The sequence below is a fragment of the Protopterus annectens genome, chromosome 6.part0 (assembly GCF_019279795.1).
Source record: "Protopterus annectens isolate FY-2018-M chromosome 6.part0, PAN1.0, whole genome shotgun sequence".
Lineage (NCBI taxonomy): Eukaryota > Metazoa > Chordata > Ceratodontiformes > Protopteridae > Protopterus > Protopterus annectens.
Genome location: NC_056737.1, coordinates 1,139,613,138 through 1,139,633,916, shown reverse-complemented (window position 1 = coordinate 1,139,633,916; position 20,779 = coordinate 1,139,613,138). Strand labels below are relative to the sequence as shown.

General features: G+C 42.1%; 1 protein-coding gene across 10 annotated transcripts in view; it reads left to right on the top strand.

The window, feature by feature from the left end:
- PKP4 (plakophilin 4) overlaps positions 1–20,779 on the top strand; it is a 3,210,231-nt gene that overhangs the window by 2,507,086 nt on the left and 682,366 nt on the right. For all 10 annotated transcript variants that reach the window (XM_044074755.1, XM_044074756.1, XM_044074758.1 and 7 more), the window contains one exon: positions 15,044–15,235. In XM_044074755.1, coding sequence (XP_043930690.1) covers positions 15,044–15,235 — 192 coding nt within the window. The remainder of the gene's footprint in view (positions 1–15,043; positions 15,236–20,779) is intronic.

The window sequence follows — 20,779 nt, the reverse complement described above, 5'->3', positions numbered from 1 at the left end:
CCTTACCGGCCTCAGTAAGAAAACTGAGATCCCTCATAAAATCTTCCAAAGCTAGTTACGAAAATAAAATTGCCAAAGATTCCAAAGACAACCACAAGGCATTCTATAACTATGTCAAGAATCTAAATGGCAATGCTCAGATCTGCTCTGAGCTAAAACAGAATGGCATTAAATATACTGATCCCAAGGATAGTGCCAATATCCTGGCAGATAGATTCAGTGCCAACTTCACCCCACTCTCTCCCCCTAAATGGCCCTTCTCAGTACCGGAAGATTGCCATATTCCGGTAATAACGGCCGCACAGGTAAAAAATGCACTCTCCAAGGCTAAGAATACAGCATCCATGGGACCACATGACATCCCGGGCTGTGTACTGCATGAGCTACAATATGAACTGGCACCTCACCTAAGTGTCATGTTTAATCATAGGCTCACCTCAGGTTTCATGCCCACTGAGTGGCGCAGATCTACAGTTATCCCACTCCACAAGGGGGGATCCACCTTGGATCCCAGAAATTACCGTCCCATCAGTCTGACGAGCCTTATCTGCAAGGCCATGGAGGTTATTATCATTGAACTTATAAACAAAGACATTGGCAACTTTCAAACACTGGACCCCACCCATTTTGGGTTCGTGAAGGGCCAATCTTGTCTCCTGAACCTGATTGATGACTTCAAATCAGTCTCCAGAGCCATGGACAAGGGTAAGGTGGTCCACACAGCCTATCTAGACCTTGCCAAGGCTTTTGACACCATCCACCACTCTGGAATTATAGATAAACTTAGTAAGCTGGGCATTAATCCCTACATCACCCAATGGGTTGCCAACTGGCTTACTGACAGGACCCACACTGTAAAGGTAGCCGACTCCAAATCCAGCTCCAAACAAGTGACAAGTGGAGTACCTCAGGGTTCAATCCTGGGACCTCTCTTGTTTGGCATCTACTTCTCTGAAGTACAGAACATTAAGGGACACTGGCTAACAAAGTTTGCAGATGACTACAAACTGGGACCTATTATTGAATCCCCAAATGATGTGGATACTCTACAAAAGGGCCTTATAGAAACAGATGCTTGGTGCCAGAGCCATGGGCTCAAGCTCAATGCCAAGAAATGTATAGATATCCCCTTTGGAAAAATGCATGTACCCGTGAATTGCCACACAAATGGCAGTAAACTAAACACCTAAAGTGTGATAAGAGACTTAGGGACACAGGTGGACAGTGGTCTCACCTTCGATAACCACATCGCCACAACAGTATGCAAATCCTTCTATGTGACACACCTCATCGCTAAGGGCTTTTCATCCAGAAAAAAGGTCATTGTCCTACTGTACTCATCCCTCATTAGACCCATTATAGAATACACTTGCCCCATTTGGTATGTACCTCTAAAGACATCTGCAACAACTGGAAAGGCCGCAGAAGTACCTCACTAAAATAATCACAGGCCTAAAGCAGATGCCGTACGCTGACCACCTTAAAAAAACTCCAGCTATACTCTGTCGCATATGGTCTACTCAGAGGCGATCTGTGCCTAACATACAAGGCCATGTCAAACCCAGAGTTGCTGGACATGCTACTCTTAAAGAAATCCCAATCCCTCAGAGCCACACGCCCCAGGGATCTAAACCTTGTCATCACAATAAACAAAACATGCTGGAGGAATAGGTTCCTGACCCAGAGACTCCCCAGACTCTGGAATAAGCTGCCCATACATGTCAAGCAGAGTGCCTCTTTGGCCCTCTTCAAAAGGAACCTTGATGATTGGATGGGAGAAAGGGTATTCACCCTGGGGATCGTGTCAGTCGCCCTGCTAGATAGGGGTCTAGGGAAGTAAATGGTGTGGATAGAAATAGCCAGGGAATTGTTATCGCTAGGCTTGTACAGGCCCTAGGGCTGATAGCCTAATACCAACATATGAACTGCTCATATTTTCAAAAGGATTTGGTCCTGTCTAAGCAAAATCTCAGCTGTCTATGCACATCAAGAGAGTGCAGAATCCTTTCCACTTTATTTTTGGGATTGTTGAAAAATGTAGGCAGATGAATAGACTGGTTAAGGGTTAAACTGGAAACTACCTTAGGCATTAAAGGAAGGATTGGTTCTCAGAGACACCAGATCTGAGTGAAAATTAATGTAAGGTTCTACAGCCATTGAGGCTTGCAGCTCAGATACCCTTCTAGCTGAAGTAATAGCTGAAAGGAAAGCAGTCTTCCAGGATAGAAACTTCAAATCTGCAGAGGCAGCTGGTTCAAAGGGAGGCAGAGTAAGCTTTTCCAGGACAAAATTAAGATCCCAAGCAGGAGTAGGAGCTATTCTGGGAGGTCTAAGATTACTAGCTCCCCTCAGGAACTGCTTCATCAAGAGGTGAGAAAAAATGGGTTGCTCAAAAGAACAATGAGCCGAAATTGCTAAAGCGTGAATTTTGATTGAAGAAAAGGAAAGTCCACCATTAAGGAATCCTGCTAGATAGTCAAGAATGAGCAGTAGATAAGCCAAAGGGCAATGCAGAGAATTGAAAGTGTTGCTCCCCAGTCCTGAAATGAAGGAACTGTATGCATTTCTCCCTTATTGGGATGTGCAGATAAGCCTCCTTGAGATCCAAAGTTACCAGCCATGAATCTTTGTCCAGCATTGGTAGTAATTGTTGAAGGGTGAGCATTTTGATTTTGGGAATCACCAAAAAAGTGTATAGAATGGGCAGATCCAGAGTAGGGCGCCAGGTGCCCCCTTTCTTGGGTACCACAAAAAGCCTTGAATGAAAACCTATTCCTGCCTGATTTGCAGGAACTGGCTGTATAGCCCTATAGTCAGTAGTGAAGAAATTTGAGTTCCTAGCTCTGCCCTGTGAGTTCTGGGTACCCTTGTAAAAGAGGGAAGGTGTGAAAGTAAAACTTGTAACCTTCATTTACTATATTGAGCACCTACTTGTCATCTGTGATGGTAGACCATACCTCTGCGAACCTGGCTAACCTTCCCCCAAGAGAAACCCAGGGTCCGCAGAGGTAGGCACAAGAAGACCGGAGTCATTGAGAATGTTTGCTTTGGGAAGCTGGCTTAGAACTCCCCAATTATGCAGAAGAAGAATGCCATTGTTTAGCCCTTTGAGGGGCAAAAGCCTGCCCTCTGTAAGACCTGAAACCTCTAGGCCTAGAGTGACCCTGTTTGCCAGGATCAGGGAAAGACCAATTCTTGGAATGATAATGCCTACTAAACTGAGGAGGCTGAACTTGAAGGAAATCTTTTACAGCTTGCATAGATTTTGCCTTATCCTCCAACTTCTTCAGTACCTCCTCAGCCTTATTACCAAAAAGATTGTTCTTGTGCAAAGGATCATCCAGTAATTTTAATTTAACTGGTTCAGAAAGAGGCTGCTCCCTGAGCCAAGCATGCCTTCTAATTACAGAACCAGTGGCCTCTACTCTGCAGGAAGCTTCCAAAGTGTCAAAACCACAATGAAGTGAATGCTTATTAACTAAAGTGGCAGAATTCAGTAAGTCTTGTAAATCTTTGTTCTCCATCATAGAATGAATATCTCCAAGTTTAACCTTAATAGCCTCCAAACTATGCTGCTGATACTTAAGCATGTGAAAAAGACAATTCACGGATCTAATGGCAAGAGTTGCAGAGGTATAGACTTTTTTACCCCACCTGTACAAGGCCCTAGATTACTTATCAGAAGGCACAGGGTTTTTAGCAATAGTAGCCTTAACACCCTTGGGGCCTTGAGAAATAATTTCTGGATCAGAAGTAGTGTTTTTAAAAAGGAATTGATGAGAATCGGGAACCCTGTAATACCTATACGGTTTTCTGGGGGCAGGAGGAACAGAATTAGGAGTTAAAGAATTTTCAATGAAAACATTATCCACAACTTCCAAAACTGGAGGTATAGCCAGAGGCTTATGCTGTGGCAAATCTAAAAATTCCCTGATGATCATCGTGCTATACTGCTGCAGTCATCACACTTGGGTTATCCTGTCGTCAGGCGGTCCCGCAGTCGGCGGAATCCCAAAGTCTTGGTCCGGCGTTCGTTGTCGCTTCTTCCCTGACGTCAGTGCGACAGGGCTATAAAAGAGACAGCCAACGCCATTTTCTTCAGTCTTTCTTGCCGCGCGGAGCCCGAAGCAGAAGCACTTCGCAAGTGCCGGTCGGCCAGCTCCTGAAATTTTCGAATCGAGTTTTAGCCTGAAGTCTTCTCTAAAGCTAAGTACCCCGTTGAGGAAACTTTTCTTGCCTCAGACCGATGTCAGACAAAGTTAATAATTGTATTTTTTGTGGGAAGCAAATACCTCATAAGGATTTTCATTCTTATTGTATTCTTTGCCTAGGCCCAGACCACGACGTCTCTGGTTGTCGGTTCTGTGCTAGGTTCAACAAACGTACAATAAAGCGTCGGGCAGAATTCGCCCAGCATTATTTTGGCAAAAAATGTAACTATAGCATGCCGTCGGAACATCCGACATCAGCAGTGATTAAAAAACGCAAAGATAAGGACCGGCAGCCAAGGCCAAGACCAGATACCGAGGCCTCAGCAAGGCCTAACTCCGGTTTTCAGCGAGGCGCCTTCGCAGCCCCTGACTACCGCTGATTCAGAATTTCTGACGACATCCCAAACCGAAACCATTGGGCCTCAGGATCCGGTTCCACCTCACTCCTCGGATGCCAGCCCAGATGGGGATCCGGAAACTTTGAATAGACCTTCGGTCTCAGAGGGTGTTTTCAAACAGACAACTTCCTTTGCCAAGCCTTATGCTAAGCTCAAAGCCCCCTTGAAAGTTAGAAAAACGGGGCCACACCCCCCCCCACAGGCCCCTTTGCCTAAAAAACAGATGCTTAAGATGGCCGAAGATTTAATTACCCTTAACAGGGGATCCCAACCCCCACCTGACATAAGGCCTAGACTGGAGGAAGATTATCCTTCCTCTGACCAAGCATCCATTTCCTCAGGCAACTCTGACGACCAGGATTACTCCTTCCCTCCTTATGAAGACTCAGATGCTGAAGAGTCCATTCCCTCTGTCTCCCCCCCTGAAGACTACTCTTTTGGGGAAACTTTACACACCATGAGGGAACACTTCCACTGGGAAGGCCAAGATTACTCTAACTCCAAGAAAAGACTCAGTGAGATTCTTCTTCTTCCACAGCATAGATCCCTGGCAATTCCTCCAGTTTTAGACATTTTGGATGATGTTTTCTCTGAATCCAGTTTAAACCCAGATTCCTTACCTCCAGCTCCAGCTAAACCAGACAGATACTACCGAGTTCCTGATACTCATAAGTTTCTATACAAAAGCCCTAATACAAACCCCGAGACCATTTCCCAGGGTCCCAAAGGGGTTAAGGCCTCTACTGCTAAGAATCCACTCCCTTCTGAAACAGATTCCAGAGCATTAGAAAGATGGGGTAAGAAAGTGTATACTTCTGCCACTTTGGCCATGTGGGCATTAAACTGCCAATTCCACATGCTAAAATGCCAACAGTATTTGATTACACAGTTAAAGCAGAAGCTGATCCCTCAGACAGATCAACTAGATTTGAAAGAGATACAGGATTTACTGCATGCAGCAGAACAAGTGGGAAAACATACCTTACAGTGTGGTTTTGATTCATTGGAAGCCTCATGTAGAGCAGCTGTCACAGGGTCTGTCATACGTAGGCATGCTTGGCTTAAAGAACAAGCCTTACCAGAACATGTCAAAGCAAAGTTATTTGATGCCCCATTGCAGAAAGATGTGTTATTTGGTGTCAAAGCAGAGGAAGTTTTGAAGAAAATGGAAGAAAAGGCAAAATCGATGCAAACAGTTAAAGATTTTTTACAGGTACAACCTCCTCGTTTCAGCAGAAACTGGCTATCAAAAAACTGGTCCTTTCCTGCATCAGACCGACCCCAAAGAGGTAGGTACAGGCGCCCAAGGGGCAGAGGCCAACCACAAGGTTCTTTCAGGCCTAGACAATGGCATACAGCAACTCAAAAGAGGTGGAGATGAAGGATCTCAACCTTTCAGGAAACTAACACAATGTCTTCCCTCTTCGCCTGCCAAGCAAAATTGCACTGGCAGCACCCTTGGGAGGGAAACTGGCTCTATTTCCACAAAATTGGCGCATCATAACAAAGGACAAATGGATTCTGGACATTATTACCCGAGGCTACAGATTTCATTTCCACACTTTACCTCAGATGAGAGGCATGCCAAATCTGCCTCCAAACCAATGGGCAGAGGCTCAAACGCAAATTTCAGCTCTCATGGATATGAAAGCAATTCAAAAGGTACCTACAAAAGAGCAAGGTCAAGGTTTTTACTCAAGACTGTTTCTGGTCCCAAGAAAGGACAAAGCCTGGAGACCTATCTTAGACCTCTCAATTCTGAACACATACCTGGAGGTACCCAAATTCAAAATGCTCACTCTACAGCAGCTCCTTCCCATGCTGGGCAAGGATTCTTGGCTGGTAACGTTGGACCTCAGAGGCATGCCTGCATGTCCCTATCAGACAAGATTGCAGAAGATACCTCAGATTTTTGGCAGGTACAACGCATTATCAATTCTCTGCACTGCCCTTTGTCTTATCTATTGCACCCAGAGTATTTACAAAATGCCTGGCATCAGTAATTGCATATTGCAGACAACGAGGAATACAAATTTACCCATATCTGGACGACTGCCTGATCCAAGCGGACAGCAAGGACATTCTTGTACCACCAGCTGCTCAGTTGCCTAGGGTACACAGTAAACAAAAAGAAGTCAAAACTAATACCCTCGCAACAAATAATATTCCTGGGTGCCAGCTTAAATACAACGGCCCAGATGGTTTACCTCACGCCAGACAAACAAAAGCAATTGACTCAATACTTCAAAAAGAAAGCAACTTTTACCCAGCTCACTGCAAGGAAAATCCTGCAGGCATTGGGGTTCATGGCATCATGCATTCACCTAATCCCATATGCAAAGCTGCATATGAGAAAATTACAATGGTACCTGAAAAGTGTATGGTCTCAACACAGGCACAGCCTCGAAACAAGTATACCTATCATTCCCTGCCTTCAAAAAGAGTTCCTCTGGTGGGCTCAAGCATGTCAAACAAACAAGGGTCTTCCTTTTGTCTTACCTCCAGCAAATCAAACCATGACAACAGATTCTTTAGACTATGCCTGGGGAGCATACATGGCAGGACAGTGCATACAGGGCAAATGGTCTGTAAAACAAATGCGTCTTCACATCAACCAAAAGGAGATGCTAGCTGTGCAAAATGCCCTGACAGCCTTCAAGGACCTCTTGCATCCAGGACAACTTCTAATAAGGACAGACAACACCACAGTTATGTGGTACATAAACAAACAGGGAGGAACACACTCCTACCCTTTATGCAGACAGGCTATGACCTTATGGACACAGCTTTGACCTACCAAGTACAAGTACAAGCACAATTCCTGCCAGGATAGGAAAACATATTGGCAGACGAATTAAGCAGAAACATGTCAGACCCCCACGAGTGGAGACTACACCCACAAGTATTTTCACTGATAACTCAAAGATGGGGATGTCCAGACATAGATCTATTTGCATCCCCCAACAATTGCCAATTACAAAAAATTCTGCACAAGGACTTATCACTCCCTAGCCTGGAAAGTGGACGCTCTATCATTCTGCTGGTCAACACTGACAGTCTATGCCTTCCCTCCACTACCTCTATTGACCAAGGTATTACTGAAGGTCAGATCAGAGAGGCCACAAATCATCCTCATTGCTCCGGACTGGCCATGCCAGCACTGGTACCCATTACTAAGGAACTTGACTCACAGCCCTCCATGGATCTTGCCTCAATTCCCACTACTGTTGACTCAGAAAAACTATCAAACCCGTCACAGCCAGCTCAGAACTTTAAATTTAGCTGCATGGAGAATTCCTTAAATTACCAATCAACACTTCTCTCAAAGGACATCTTGAATGTAATTATGGAGGCCAGGAGGCCCAGCACCAGGAAGACTTACTCAGACAAATGGAAAAGATTTTGTGCATGGCACCAGGCTAAAGGTCAAAATCCTTGGATTCCAAACATTCCTCACATACTGCAATACCTAACTGGGATGCTACACAAAGGCCTTTCCTTCTTCTCAGCTCTTTTGAGTATGTACCTTTAACTTCCAGTGGGCGTGGCTTCAGCCTTTAAAAATAAAGTTATCACCTTACAGTTCTAACAATTACTCATTGACATAGGTCAAATATCAATACAGCTGTGTTTGCCATCGTGCATGCTTCAAGGTAAAACATTCTGATACCTTCTATGTAACATGGTTTTGGAATTATTAATGCAAATATGAACAAGCAATATTTGACACCTAGAGGAGCTGTAGGAGGTAACTGCATATGCACCTGGAGATGTCACTCGGATGTAATGAGATCCATGCTTCAGCCATTTCAGCTCAATATAATACGGATCCCCCAATTTTTTCATACCCTTTACTTGGACAGTTTCTCAGAGGGGCTAAGAATATAAGACCCCCCAGAAAACCACCAACACCAACTTGGGACCTGAACTTCGTTTTAGAAAAGTTAACACTACCTCCTTTCAAACCAGCATTCTCAGCAGAACTACAATACTTGTCTTGGAAAACAGCCTTGTTACTGGCTATTACCTCAGCACGCAGGGTCTCAGAACTACAAGCACTTAGGCAGTGGAACCTTTCAGCATTTTCCATCAGGACAGTCTCTCTTTACAAACTAACCCTACCTTCATGCCCAAGGTAGTATCCAGTGTGGCTTTGAATCAGACCATTCATTTACCCACGTTTTATCCTAACCCACAGAATAAAGGAGAAAGGCTCCTTCACTCTTTGGACATTCACAGACAGCTACGTTACTATTTAGATAAGACAAAGATCTTCAGAAAAACTGACCAACTCTTTGTATCATATGCTACAAGTTCACAAGGGAAGGCTATTTCAAAACAGACCATCTCCAAATGGATAGCACATTGTATCTGCTTTTGCTACTCGCACCATGGGAAGGCAGTGCCTGTCAATATTAGATCCCATTCTACCAGGGCTACTGCAACCTCAGCAGCCTTTCTCAGAGGGGTTCCAACCAAAGACATTCTGGAGGCAGCTACTTGGAGTTCAGTGCACACCTTTACCAAGCACTACAACCTTCCATTATACTCAAAAACCAGGGCTGGTTTTGCCACTGCAGTTCTGCAGGGCATCCTAGCATCACCTAACCCAGTTTAGTACCACCCAGTTTAGTACCAGCCACCCTTCCATAGTTTTGGGATTCTACCCAAGTGTGATGACTGCAGCAGTATATCACGATGAACATAGTACAGTTTTTTACCTACCATAAATGTAGATGTTCGAGTGGTTATACTGCTGCAGTCCAGGTTACCCTCCCTCCATCCCCTCTACATACCAGGGTGTTAGTTACAACTCCATGTACTTCACTGTATTGGATGCATGTCTATATGGTGTATTTGCTAACAGCTAGTACTATTGCTCATCTACTAAGGTATTGTTGCATAGCTATTGTATTGCCTTCCTACTTAGGGGCACCTGACATCTGGGGCAAGAAAAACTGAAGAAAATGGCGTCGGCTGTCTCTTTTATACCCCTGTCGCACTTACGTCTGGGAAGAGGCGACGACAACTGACGCCGGACCAAGACTTTGGGATTTGGCCGACTTTGGGATTTGGCCGACTGTGGGACCGCCTGACGATAGGATAACCCAAGTGTGATGACTGCAGCAGTATAACTACTCGAACATCTACATTTATGGTAGGTACAAAACTGTACTATTCTTTTCTTAGACTGTGGAAAATCCTGATATTCCCATTTAAAATGCTCCCCAAGAGTATTCAAAGTATCCCCAAAGGAAAGATTTTCTGGAGGGGAGGCAGAAGGGATAGAGCCGTCAAAGCCAGAAAAAAGTTGACCAGCAGACATACTGGAAATTTCAGAACCTGAGAAGACAAAACATCAGGAGATAATTCCCTAGCCCTCTTTGAAGATGGGGAAAGAAGATCACCAGCCATCTTTACCAACTGGGACTGAGATACAGGAGGGGGAGGCAGATGCCTGCTTTGTGAGTAGGTTTGTGGCTGGAAGGTTTACTAGCAATCCGGAGGGACTTGGGAGGCCTAGCAGCTGCAGAAGTCTGAACTAAGGTAGTCGGTCTGGTTCTGATCTCATGTCGAAAAGAAGAGGCGTCAGAAGCCAGTGCCTGCAAAGTGGCTCCGGACCCATCTGAGGCAACGACAGGCAGAAGGTCTGAAGACGAAATAGCAGCCTGTGGCATGGAGGACTCCATAAAGGTCTCGGCAGAGGCCTGCAGCTGAAAATCTGCGGACTGCAGGGGCTGTGAAAGCGTCTCAATGACTACCGCTGTGCTGATGATCAAATTCACTGGTGTGTCATCAGAAGATTTAACCCTAGGCCTGTCATTGTCCTTATCTTTGCATTTCCTAGGTATATCCGAAGTCGGGAGACCAGAAGATGCCATACCGACAAACTTAGGCCAGAAATGCTTATACAAAATCTTAGCTCTATGGCGTATGGTATGCAGGTTAAACGAAGCACAGAGATCGCAGTTAGGGACGTCGAGCCCAAGGCCCAAGCAATTTACACAATAGGAATGGAAATCACGTGCGGAATCTGTTTTCCACAGGCAAGACAGTTATTAACTTTATCTGACATTCATTAAAGCAAGAAAAGAGGATCCTCAGCAAGGCTCTTATCTGAAGGCGTCTTGAACTTGGTAGTCGGAAAGTGAAACAAAGGTAAATGGACAACTAGCACTAGTACGAATTGCATCTGCTTCGGGCTCCGTGGCAAGAAAGACTGGGGAAATGGCGTCGACTGCCGTCGGTTGTAAAACTGACATCAGTACGTCCGGTATAAAGGGTGGCAGCCAACGCCATTTCCCCAGTCTTTCTTGCCAAGGAGCCCGAAGCAGATGCAATTCGCAGTAGTGCTAGTTGGCCATTTACCTTCCTTCAGATAAGTACCTTGTTGAGGATCCTCTTTTCTTGCTGTAATGAATGTCAGATAAAGTTAATAACTCTTGCCTGTGAAAAACAGATTCCGCACTGTGACATCCTGTACCAAGGACTCTGGTATTCGAGCCGACTGAGGGCTACCGGGAGCCGGATAACCCCATATGTGAGGACTGCAGTAGTGAATTCACTCGAACATCTACATTTATGGAAAGTGTACACAACTGCACTTTCTCTTATCATAGTCACACTTTGCATGCAAGAAACCCTTTTGCTTTCTTGCATCCTATAAGTAATTCTTCTTTTGGTTCTGTCCAAAGGCTGAGTTATAATGAGTGATAAGTGATAGCTATTTATTTGGCATCCTTGAGTGTTGTCAAAGTCTCTTTCTTCCCCTCCCCATCCTTTTTCTCTTAGATCTTTCAAAGAAGAAGTTAACATTAGGCAAGCTTAAAATTTTCAAATCCTGCTACCCCTGAGCAGTGATTGTTTACTTTAGGACACACCATCGCACTTTGCTCAGGTGACCGCAGTTCTGACTTCATTGACCTCCCAAAGGGGCTGTCAGCTAAGTGTTGCGCACATTTTTTAATTCTGATTTTGTACTTATCTGAACAATTAAGTGTTTAATAAGGTTAAAGTATAAAAAACTGAGACTTTGTCTAGCATTACTGACTAAAGTCCATGAAAGATGACTGTACACATCCAGTAAAAGGGGAAGCACTGTTGTCCCCCCCCCCCAGCTAAACACACTTTTAAGTGCCTTCCATTCTTTTTGGGTGAGTGCAGGGCTGTAAGCCCTCCAATGAATGTGACTTTGTATTTTTTTATTTCATTTTCTTAAGAACAACTTAATTCACAAACATTCATTTCTTAAAAAATAAGAGGTCTGACTTTGTAAGGTTAGCCCATACCTCTCAACCTGGAAACCTCAAAAAACTGGACAAAGCCCATGAAAAATAGGTACAAATCCGTACACTGATTAACATAAAATTAGCATACATATTTATGTAACCCCGCCCACTTCAATGGAATTATGGGATACCAACTTTAAAACAAACTGAAGAACAGACAACCAAAATATGGCACTACAGTCCCCTTGCAGCCATTCCAATGTCCCATTGCCTGTCTATTTCATCCCATTTACCATAAACACCAATGTGCATACTGCTTTACTTCTACATTGATTTGGATTTTAATACCTATTTCCTACCAATCATATTTGCTTTGACACTCCCAGGATAAAATAAAACGATTGCATTAACGTAGTTTTATTTAGTAACAGTAGTCGCAACTTGTATTCCAGCTTGTCACCCAAACACATTAGTTCTGCATATTTGGACTTTTAACAGCAAATGGACTTATAACAGCAAACAGCAGGGCCAGTTGTTTCATTCACAGACAGCCCCATACCTTTTGCCATCTCATAATATCTCGCTTGACCCTGCAGAGATGAGACAAATGGCTACAATAATGTACTGACTTATGCTATTAATAGCTGCATACATTTATCACAGTGGTTGAATGCTTATACTAATAAAAAAATGTTGCCAGCCTGTTTATTAATGGAAAGGAAACAAAATGCTTAAAGATATCTTTACTGTATATTTATTGCAACTGATCCTCTATTACCTTACATAGAACATGTTTAAAAAGTAGATTAATGAGATAATGCTCAGAATATCATCATGTTAGATGACTTGCTTAAAATGAATTTACCTTCTTGGCTCTCAGGTGAGTTTATTTGACAGTATTTCAGGAAGACCAGTGTCTGCATATTCAAGATCTTGTCTCCATGTTCAGAACTACATACGAGTACCCTCTAGTCACAACAGCAGGCAACATTCTCTAATGTGCAACTGTTGTATTGCTTGCCTTTCAGCCTCCTAGTGAAATGGCTAAATCATAACATGACATTGCAATTTTACTTGCACAGTGCATACAGCATCTATGTGAGGAAGAACACAACAAACAAATGCATTAAACCAATATATTATACAGGACAAAGCTGATGACAGTGCCTTCATGTTTTTACCACTAAAAAGAACATATATGGTAAGACATCACAATTCACCACTGCTGTCCCCATTTTCATCAGTCCTTTTTGTCAAAATGTAAGGTAAAAACTTCCTAACAGCATTCTATACCAGTGCATGTTCAGGTGCCCAGATAAATGTGCTGGTAATTAATTTCTTTATTGCGTTTTTGCTTAAATACATACTACAATCATTTCCTCTTTCATGCCCTACCTCAAAACACACACACACACACACACACACACACACACACACACACACACACACACACACACACACACACACACTTCCTTACTGTCCATAATTCAGGTTTCCTTACTTGTTCCCCGTCGATAAAAACAATCCATTCATCCTCCGGTGCCGTTCCGTTCTCAGCCAGCCAGCATAATCCGCTTGTGACAGAATAAATAAATCTCCACGCTAAGCAGCAGAATAAATAAATCCAAGCAGAGTAGTTCTCCACTGCACGCTAAAGAGAAGCCGTCCAAACATTTCCCTTCCCGCTCGCGTTTAAATCCATGCAGAGCAGTTCTCCATGTTAAGCCAGTAGCAGCAGAATAGATAAATCCAAACAGTTCCTGCTCGTGCATGCCGGAAATGCGTGCCCTGCGTAGGCTTGAGCTGAATTCCGACTGGTTGGTGGAGTTGACATTGCTGATGTCATTGCACACGTGATGACAGCAAAATATAAATGTTTAAAAATAAATCGGAAATGAGGGGGTGCTACTCAGGAATCGTGGCACCCCATTATTTAACCCCAAAACTCGTTTTTTACAGAGTAATTTGGTACGGTTGGGAGGTATGGGTTAGCCTACTTTGGTGTGGCCCTTGCTACTGCTCATCCTGGTGTGTCCTAATGTAAACAATTGCCACTTAAGCTACAGTACTGTGTTTTGATTGTTAAAAGTACAGGCGGTAATAAAAATGTTTGTGTAGCCATGTTGTAATGCATTCCCAACACCCCTGAAGTATGTGCTGTAGGAACATTGTCATACTGCCAGAGTTTGTGGGGTGATTCTGACCTCCTGCACTGTAAGTTTCCAGCAGAATGCTGAAAACTGCATCTTTGATACTTAGAATGACAATTTAAGCTCACAAGTCACTTTTTGCACACAGCTAAAAGTCTGTGTAACTGAGATCCATACAACATATAAAGGGTGATGTATAAAGAGAGGTACATGCAGTATGAATTTTAATGACTGAAAAATGTCATTCCCTCACTGTGGGAGGTGCTGAAACCAAATAGCTGGTTATGCTAAGGGATACCAGAGCAAGCAAAACCCTCTGCCTTGCCTGGCTTACAAAATAGTTTAAATTCTGCATCAGATTTTGTCATTAACATGGGCAGACTGGAACCAGTGTGAAGCTGCAGTTACCTAGTTTTGCAACTTGATGGAGATGAGGATTTGATTTGTTATTCTTTTGATATCCTGTTACATACCTATGTCATGGACTTGTCACTTACTTTTTGTTCCGTGTAGTAAGTGTATCAAGATGCAACTGTTTGTCTATTTTGAATGCGTGTACTGTTTTCTTTAAGATACAGATTTGGTATTAACATTTGATTGTAGGTAGAGGTCAGGTAAAAGTTTAACCAACAAAAGAAATGTTGGCCCTATTTACTTGTATTTGTAGAAGTTGTACTCAGCCAAGGACTACCTGTAGTAAGTACACACAGCATTCTCTGCAAAAGGTTCAACAGTTGTACATGCAAAGGTACAAGTGTGATCTGTTTTAGTCTTATGTATGAAGAACTGAGCTACTTCTGTGGATATTTTACTTCTGTGAAGTTTTGTAGCATTTGTACTGAAACAGCTAGCATTATTCTGCATTTTCTTAAACACTGCATTTAATGGTAGCCTTGAAAACAGCCAAAAATAGCCTACTCGTCAGAGATGCTGGTGTTACGGAAGAATTTTTTTTACTTTTTTTAACAGCTGCATTTAAAAATGACATGAAACTGGCTTATTATTGTGGGTATATTTAAGATATATTTGTAGATGATTTCATTTTCTGCTTTCAGGTTTACGAAGTTCATATGCCAGCCAACACAGCCAGCTTGGACAAGACCTGCGATCAGCTATGTCCCCTGATTTACAAATCACACCTATTTATGAGGGGAGAACGTTTTATAGTCCTGTGTACCGCAGTGCAAACCAAGGCTCTGTGGATCTCCATCATGGAACCCAGACAGCAGTATACCACTCTGGTTCAGGTAAACGGCCGTCACTAAACAGCCTTTGAAAAATGTCACCTTCTTTTGCAGGCAGAAATAATGTCACAGCTTAGGGAAAGCATCATGCCAAGTGTTGACTAGAGATAAAATGAAATATCTAAAGCTGGACCTTACGGTGCTGTACTGATGCAGGACTTTAGGAATAAGTAAGTCAGAGGACTAGAACTGCTATTTCTGATGAGTTCTGTGCAGTGTGCTGGAAAAGCCGTCTGCAATTTGCAATTCTGTTCACAACCCACATCGCCTCCAGCAAATACTCAGCATTGCGTCTTTTCTGACCAATTCTGAGATTTGACTCAAAAGCTTTTCTGTTTGATAAATCCTGTGATAAGTGATAGCAGTGCAGGGAGCACCCTTCTTCTACATAAAGGCTTATAAGTGATTTGTGCTCCAGGTTGCTCAAGGAATTCCTTTTACTAAATTCAAGAGACAATTTATCACTTCTGAGTCTTGAATTCAAAAACAGAGAGCAGTTCAATATGGTGTGTCAAGATTATTAGGCCCTACTGCTTTCAGAGAATTTGTGTAATATGCTTTTTGTCTGGTTCGGCTTAAGTTATTTTAATATAATTTATCTTATTTGGTTCTGTTGCTCTTCTGTTGTGCACAATAAAAAAGTTCCATCATTTCTTAATTTAATTAGCTTATACAAGTAAGGTTGCTAGCATTTCAGATGTCCGTAATGGAACATTTTTTCCCTGAAATGTTACGATTTTGCCAAATAAATGATGCATTCAACAAAAACAAAATACCTTAATTTTATTTTTTAAAAAAGTAAAAATTTAGTTCTCTAGAATATTAGTTGTTTCAATGTATTTCAGGTACTGTATCATAGTTTTTGCAGTATTTAAAAGAAAGATTGTAGTATATGGAGCCTTGTGGATTATGATCCAAAATCAGGAAAAAGACAGCGTTGTTATGCATCTTTCAGAGTTGTTGTGCTCTGGTCTCCCACTAGAGCATGTATACAGTATCCATTGTGGAACAGAGCTGGGAAAAGGAAACCACTTCAAAAGTTGTAAAACACTTCTAATGTAAAACTGCTTTTAAAACCTAGTCTATCGAAGCTGGAATTCCACATTTTTTTCTCTGTTACCTGTAGTGCACTGGAGCGTCTGAAGCTCCACCCACTGCGAAGAGGTATGATCAGGTTATCTGTGATCATAACTGACTTAGGTGTTCTTGACATAGATGTCAACCTCTTCAGTTTCGCTTTGGTTCACTCTCGAGGTAAACTTAACATTCATGTGTTGATCAGTAGTAAGTCAGTTATGATTTATGACTGGAGGTCTGATCTTAATCTTGTATTTAAGAGCAGGACATCTACTATTCCCATGTTTTTTCAGACAAAACTGCCCAAATCAAGACGGTCTTGCAAAAAATGTGAGACAGATGATAAATCTGTCTATGAAAATTAAGTACATTTGTCAGTAAATGTTGAAGATAATAAAACAGATTAATGCAGACCCATTTGCTTACACTGATAATAAGGTTCATTTCCTTTTGTTTGCTGCATTTTAGGCTTTGGGCATGCTTGATGCAGCAATGTAAGTCAGGTTACATAAACACAAATGTAGGCAGATGGGCATTGATAAAAATGAGCAGAACGCAGCATACTGCTTAGAAGTAGAACCACATAGCTAGATTTGCCAGTAACCTACCATACAAATCTCACCATTGCCTTGCCCTCAAACAACTTCGATGGCTTTAATTCCCTCAACTTCTACTACTGTCTCAGCTTCAATCTACACATTCCATACTGTATAAACCTGCAAATTGCCCCGCCCTGTCTAACCTCTTATCCCCTTATAAACCCTCTCGACCCCTCCGCAGTACTGACCAAAACCTGCTGGACACCTACAGACCCAATAAAACCATAGGCAAATTACTTTACAAATGCTCTATGTCTCAAACTTGGAACAAGCTCCCTAATCATCTGCGCTCTATCCACTCTCCCAACATTTTTAAAAGAGAATTAAAGAGTTACTTGGGCAACCCTCCATCTTGTACCTGTCACCACCCCACCTAACTATTCTTCTTTCTCTTTCAGCATTACAACTGCTATATCACATATGCAAGCATTGGATAACTCTGTAGATATTTGTATTGCATTTTTTCTTTGATATTAATGATCGTATTATTGCTATATATTTTTTGTAACTTTGTTCGTTATATCAGAGCTTTTTTCCTCGGGTCTCCACTGAAAATGGGCCCCCAGCCCAGTGGACCAACCCGGTTAACAAAAGACAAATAAATAAATAAAAATAAATAAGAGCACTTGCTTACTTTGTCAGGGTGCTTTTCAAGCTGTACTAACACGGGAGACAGTAAATTGTCACCAATAAAACAGTATACACGCCTCTTAAGATTTGCTTTGTTTCTTAATATTTTACAAACCTTGTACCTTATGATTTGAAACAGAAGTAAATTTGTTGCTTAGAAAATAATTACAGAAAAACTGAGTACATGCTGTATTAAGTGAGAAACTCAGTTTATTTCTGAATGCGATATTCATAGTTGTAAAGTCAGCTCTTGAACCCTTATCATAAGGTTGAGGAGTTGCCAAGAGTTAGCCAAAATCATTTTTGCTGGATTTGTCTGTTATATTTTAGACTTGATAAGTGTTTTAGTTGAGACTCTTCCAGCCCACAGAGAATGAAACAGCATAAACACAGTAAAAATGGCTTTAATTCAGTTTTGCAGTCTTACGTCTGCACAGAACGATTTGCATGGAGATCAAGATCCAGCAACGATTACATGCTATTTATGCACCCATCTGCCATGCTGAATGTTGTGGGAGGTACTCTGTATTCATTATTGATATATAAGCATTCCTGGAAGTAACCGTTCTTCATTTGCAAGTATCTCGTAGAGACAGAAAAAAACAGCAGCACATTCTTCCCTTCAGTGTTGTTTACATTAGTCATCGTGTTGGGCAGTTTAAGTGATTGCCATGTCACCTAATGGCATGTATTTGGAATGTGGCAGGAAACCAAAGCACTCACAAACCCCACATGGACTTGCAAACTTCATGCAGAATGAACCCATGTTAAGAACGGAATGGGACAACCAGGAACTACCACTCATAACTACTATAACCATGGCAATATTGTGTTTTCCACATATGATAGCAGTAATAGTAAATTTCTTTTCATAATTTGGGCTTGTCTCTTAGAAATTACAGCTGTGAAGTTTATGTAAAGAATGTTTGGCTTGCATATTGGGGTATGAATGTAACTGAGAAGGCTAAATTCAGTGTACTCAAGGTATGCTCATAATTTGGGGTAGTTTTTAATTTTCACTCCACTATTCCAGTACGGTCACCTCCTGAGTCTGGTCCATGAGTAAAACTAGTAGCCACTTTCATGCCATTGTGAAAGGTAATTTAAAAGTTTATAGCGTGAGAAAATTGTTTGCAGGAATAGCTACAGGAGTTCTTACGTAGCACTGATCTGATATTTCCAAAATACAGAAGTGTCATACTGCAAAGCACCGTACAGGAACGAGTGGTACACATTTTGAACATTGTGTTTACAGTAAGCAGTCCCACTGCACCTACATATTAGACAGAGGCTTCACCCTTATACCTCCCCAGTCTTTTTACAACTCTAAGGTGCGACAGACACAGGAATGAAGGAATATTTGTATCACTTTTCAAGACTGTAGGTTTAGGGCTGTTGTATCCTTATTTGTGGGTTGTGGCAGTACAGAGTGCCTCTCCTGAGTAAACATAGTGCTGTAATGCCTGCTTCCCCCTTTTATTTTTAATGTAGGTTTTACAATTTTTTGCGTTTGTTCTAGGTTTAAGCTGAAACAGAAAAGTTCACTGTATGTTAACTTCATTCATTCTCTTATTATATACTTAATTCAGCCCAGATTTGTAGGGGAACTAGATCTTGTCACCCTCTATGGGTACAAGGCATAGAAGTTCATCTGGAATAGGATGCCAGTCTATTGCAGCAAATCAGAGCAGTAGCTAGGTAAATTGGCACCCACGGCCAGCCCCCACCCCCAGACTAATGCCCCCTCAAATTAAAGTTAAGAAGCACAAAAAAATATTTAGAGGTTGGCAGGCTGTAGAGTAGCAGTAATTCAATATTACACAAAACCCATTTGTTCATTCATTTAAACAGCTGTGACTGTCTAAATTAAGGAATACCTGTATTAATACCAAATTACCAGTACTGAAATCGATGACTCCCACCCAGTCAATATTGCTGATTGCGACCTATAACAGCTTGTTCTTGGAGTGACTGCATCTAGCTACAGGTCTGCAGGAAGCACATAGGTGTGCATGCATATGCACGCTCACATACTCACTCTGAATGCACAGCTAAAGGCAGTATTGACATATTTGGGATGTGGTAAGAGACTAGAGTACCCCTGCCAAGAACCAAACCTGAGTACTGTGAGTCAATAACTTTAAGTCGTGTGCCTCTGTGACTCCCAAAATGCAAAGCAGAATTTTTCAGATGAAAAGCTTAATTTGAGTGCTTTTTATTTTCTCCATGCCTGTTGACCATCTAGCCGTGTTCTGACTGTGCCTGTTCATTCCTCATTACCATACTGAGAGCTGATCATGGTGCAGCTAGCATCATCCAAGCAAATATGAGAGGGTATTTCCAATTTTTGTCCCTAACCTTTCCTTGGTGATTGATGTGCGTATTCACGGATAATGAAGACCTGCTATGGCTGTGAACATGAATATTTCTGCACATCCCCATGAAAGCCCCTATGCTGATGTAGCTTGACAGAGTAAAGCACATGGCCCTAGATCGTATGGTGTGTGCTGTATATGTCCATCTGCTGTAGGTGCTGGCATTCTATGGGGAAGGACCTCCAGCATGATGGGTAAACTGTCAGTGGCCACTCACTTTCCGTCTTCCTCATGTGGTTTTTCAGCACCCCAGCCATACCTCTCAGTCTTTCAGAACAAGAAGTCTAGACAAAGCCATCACTGGGGGTGTGGGGGTAAAGGCTCTAAAATAGGGACAATTTTTAAATATTGCTCTTACAAACATAGAAAACTGATAGAATAACAGGTTTCTTATTAGAATTTTCTGAAGGGTGTGATGTCTGAAACTCAAATCTGTCTTTATTTTCTGACTTCAGCCCTCACTGATTTGTCAGAAAACCACTATTTTATGAGAAATGGACCCAAAATATGAAGCAAAAATCTGGACATTCTGCAAAAATCTGGACATTTGAGAGTTATGACCCCAGCTAGTTAGTTTTGGGTCGTCCGGGTCTTGATCATTACTTGGTACAGATGCATTTAATACAGTAGAAATGTGGTTATCCTAAATCTAGGTGGTTGACAGCATAGCTAATTGCCACATGTTATGACATCAGGAGTTTTTTTTTTTATTTGTTTCATTAGCCAAAAACTTTATTAAAATAATAGGAGTATATCCATGGAAGAAAAACAAAAAAACATTAAAACAGCAGAGGTATTGAAAGCAAATATAACAATTACTCCTAACATAACTGCACTGTAGTCCCCTCTAATCATTCAGGTAACAA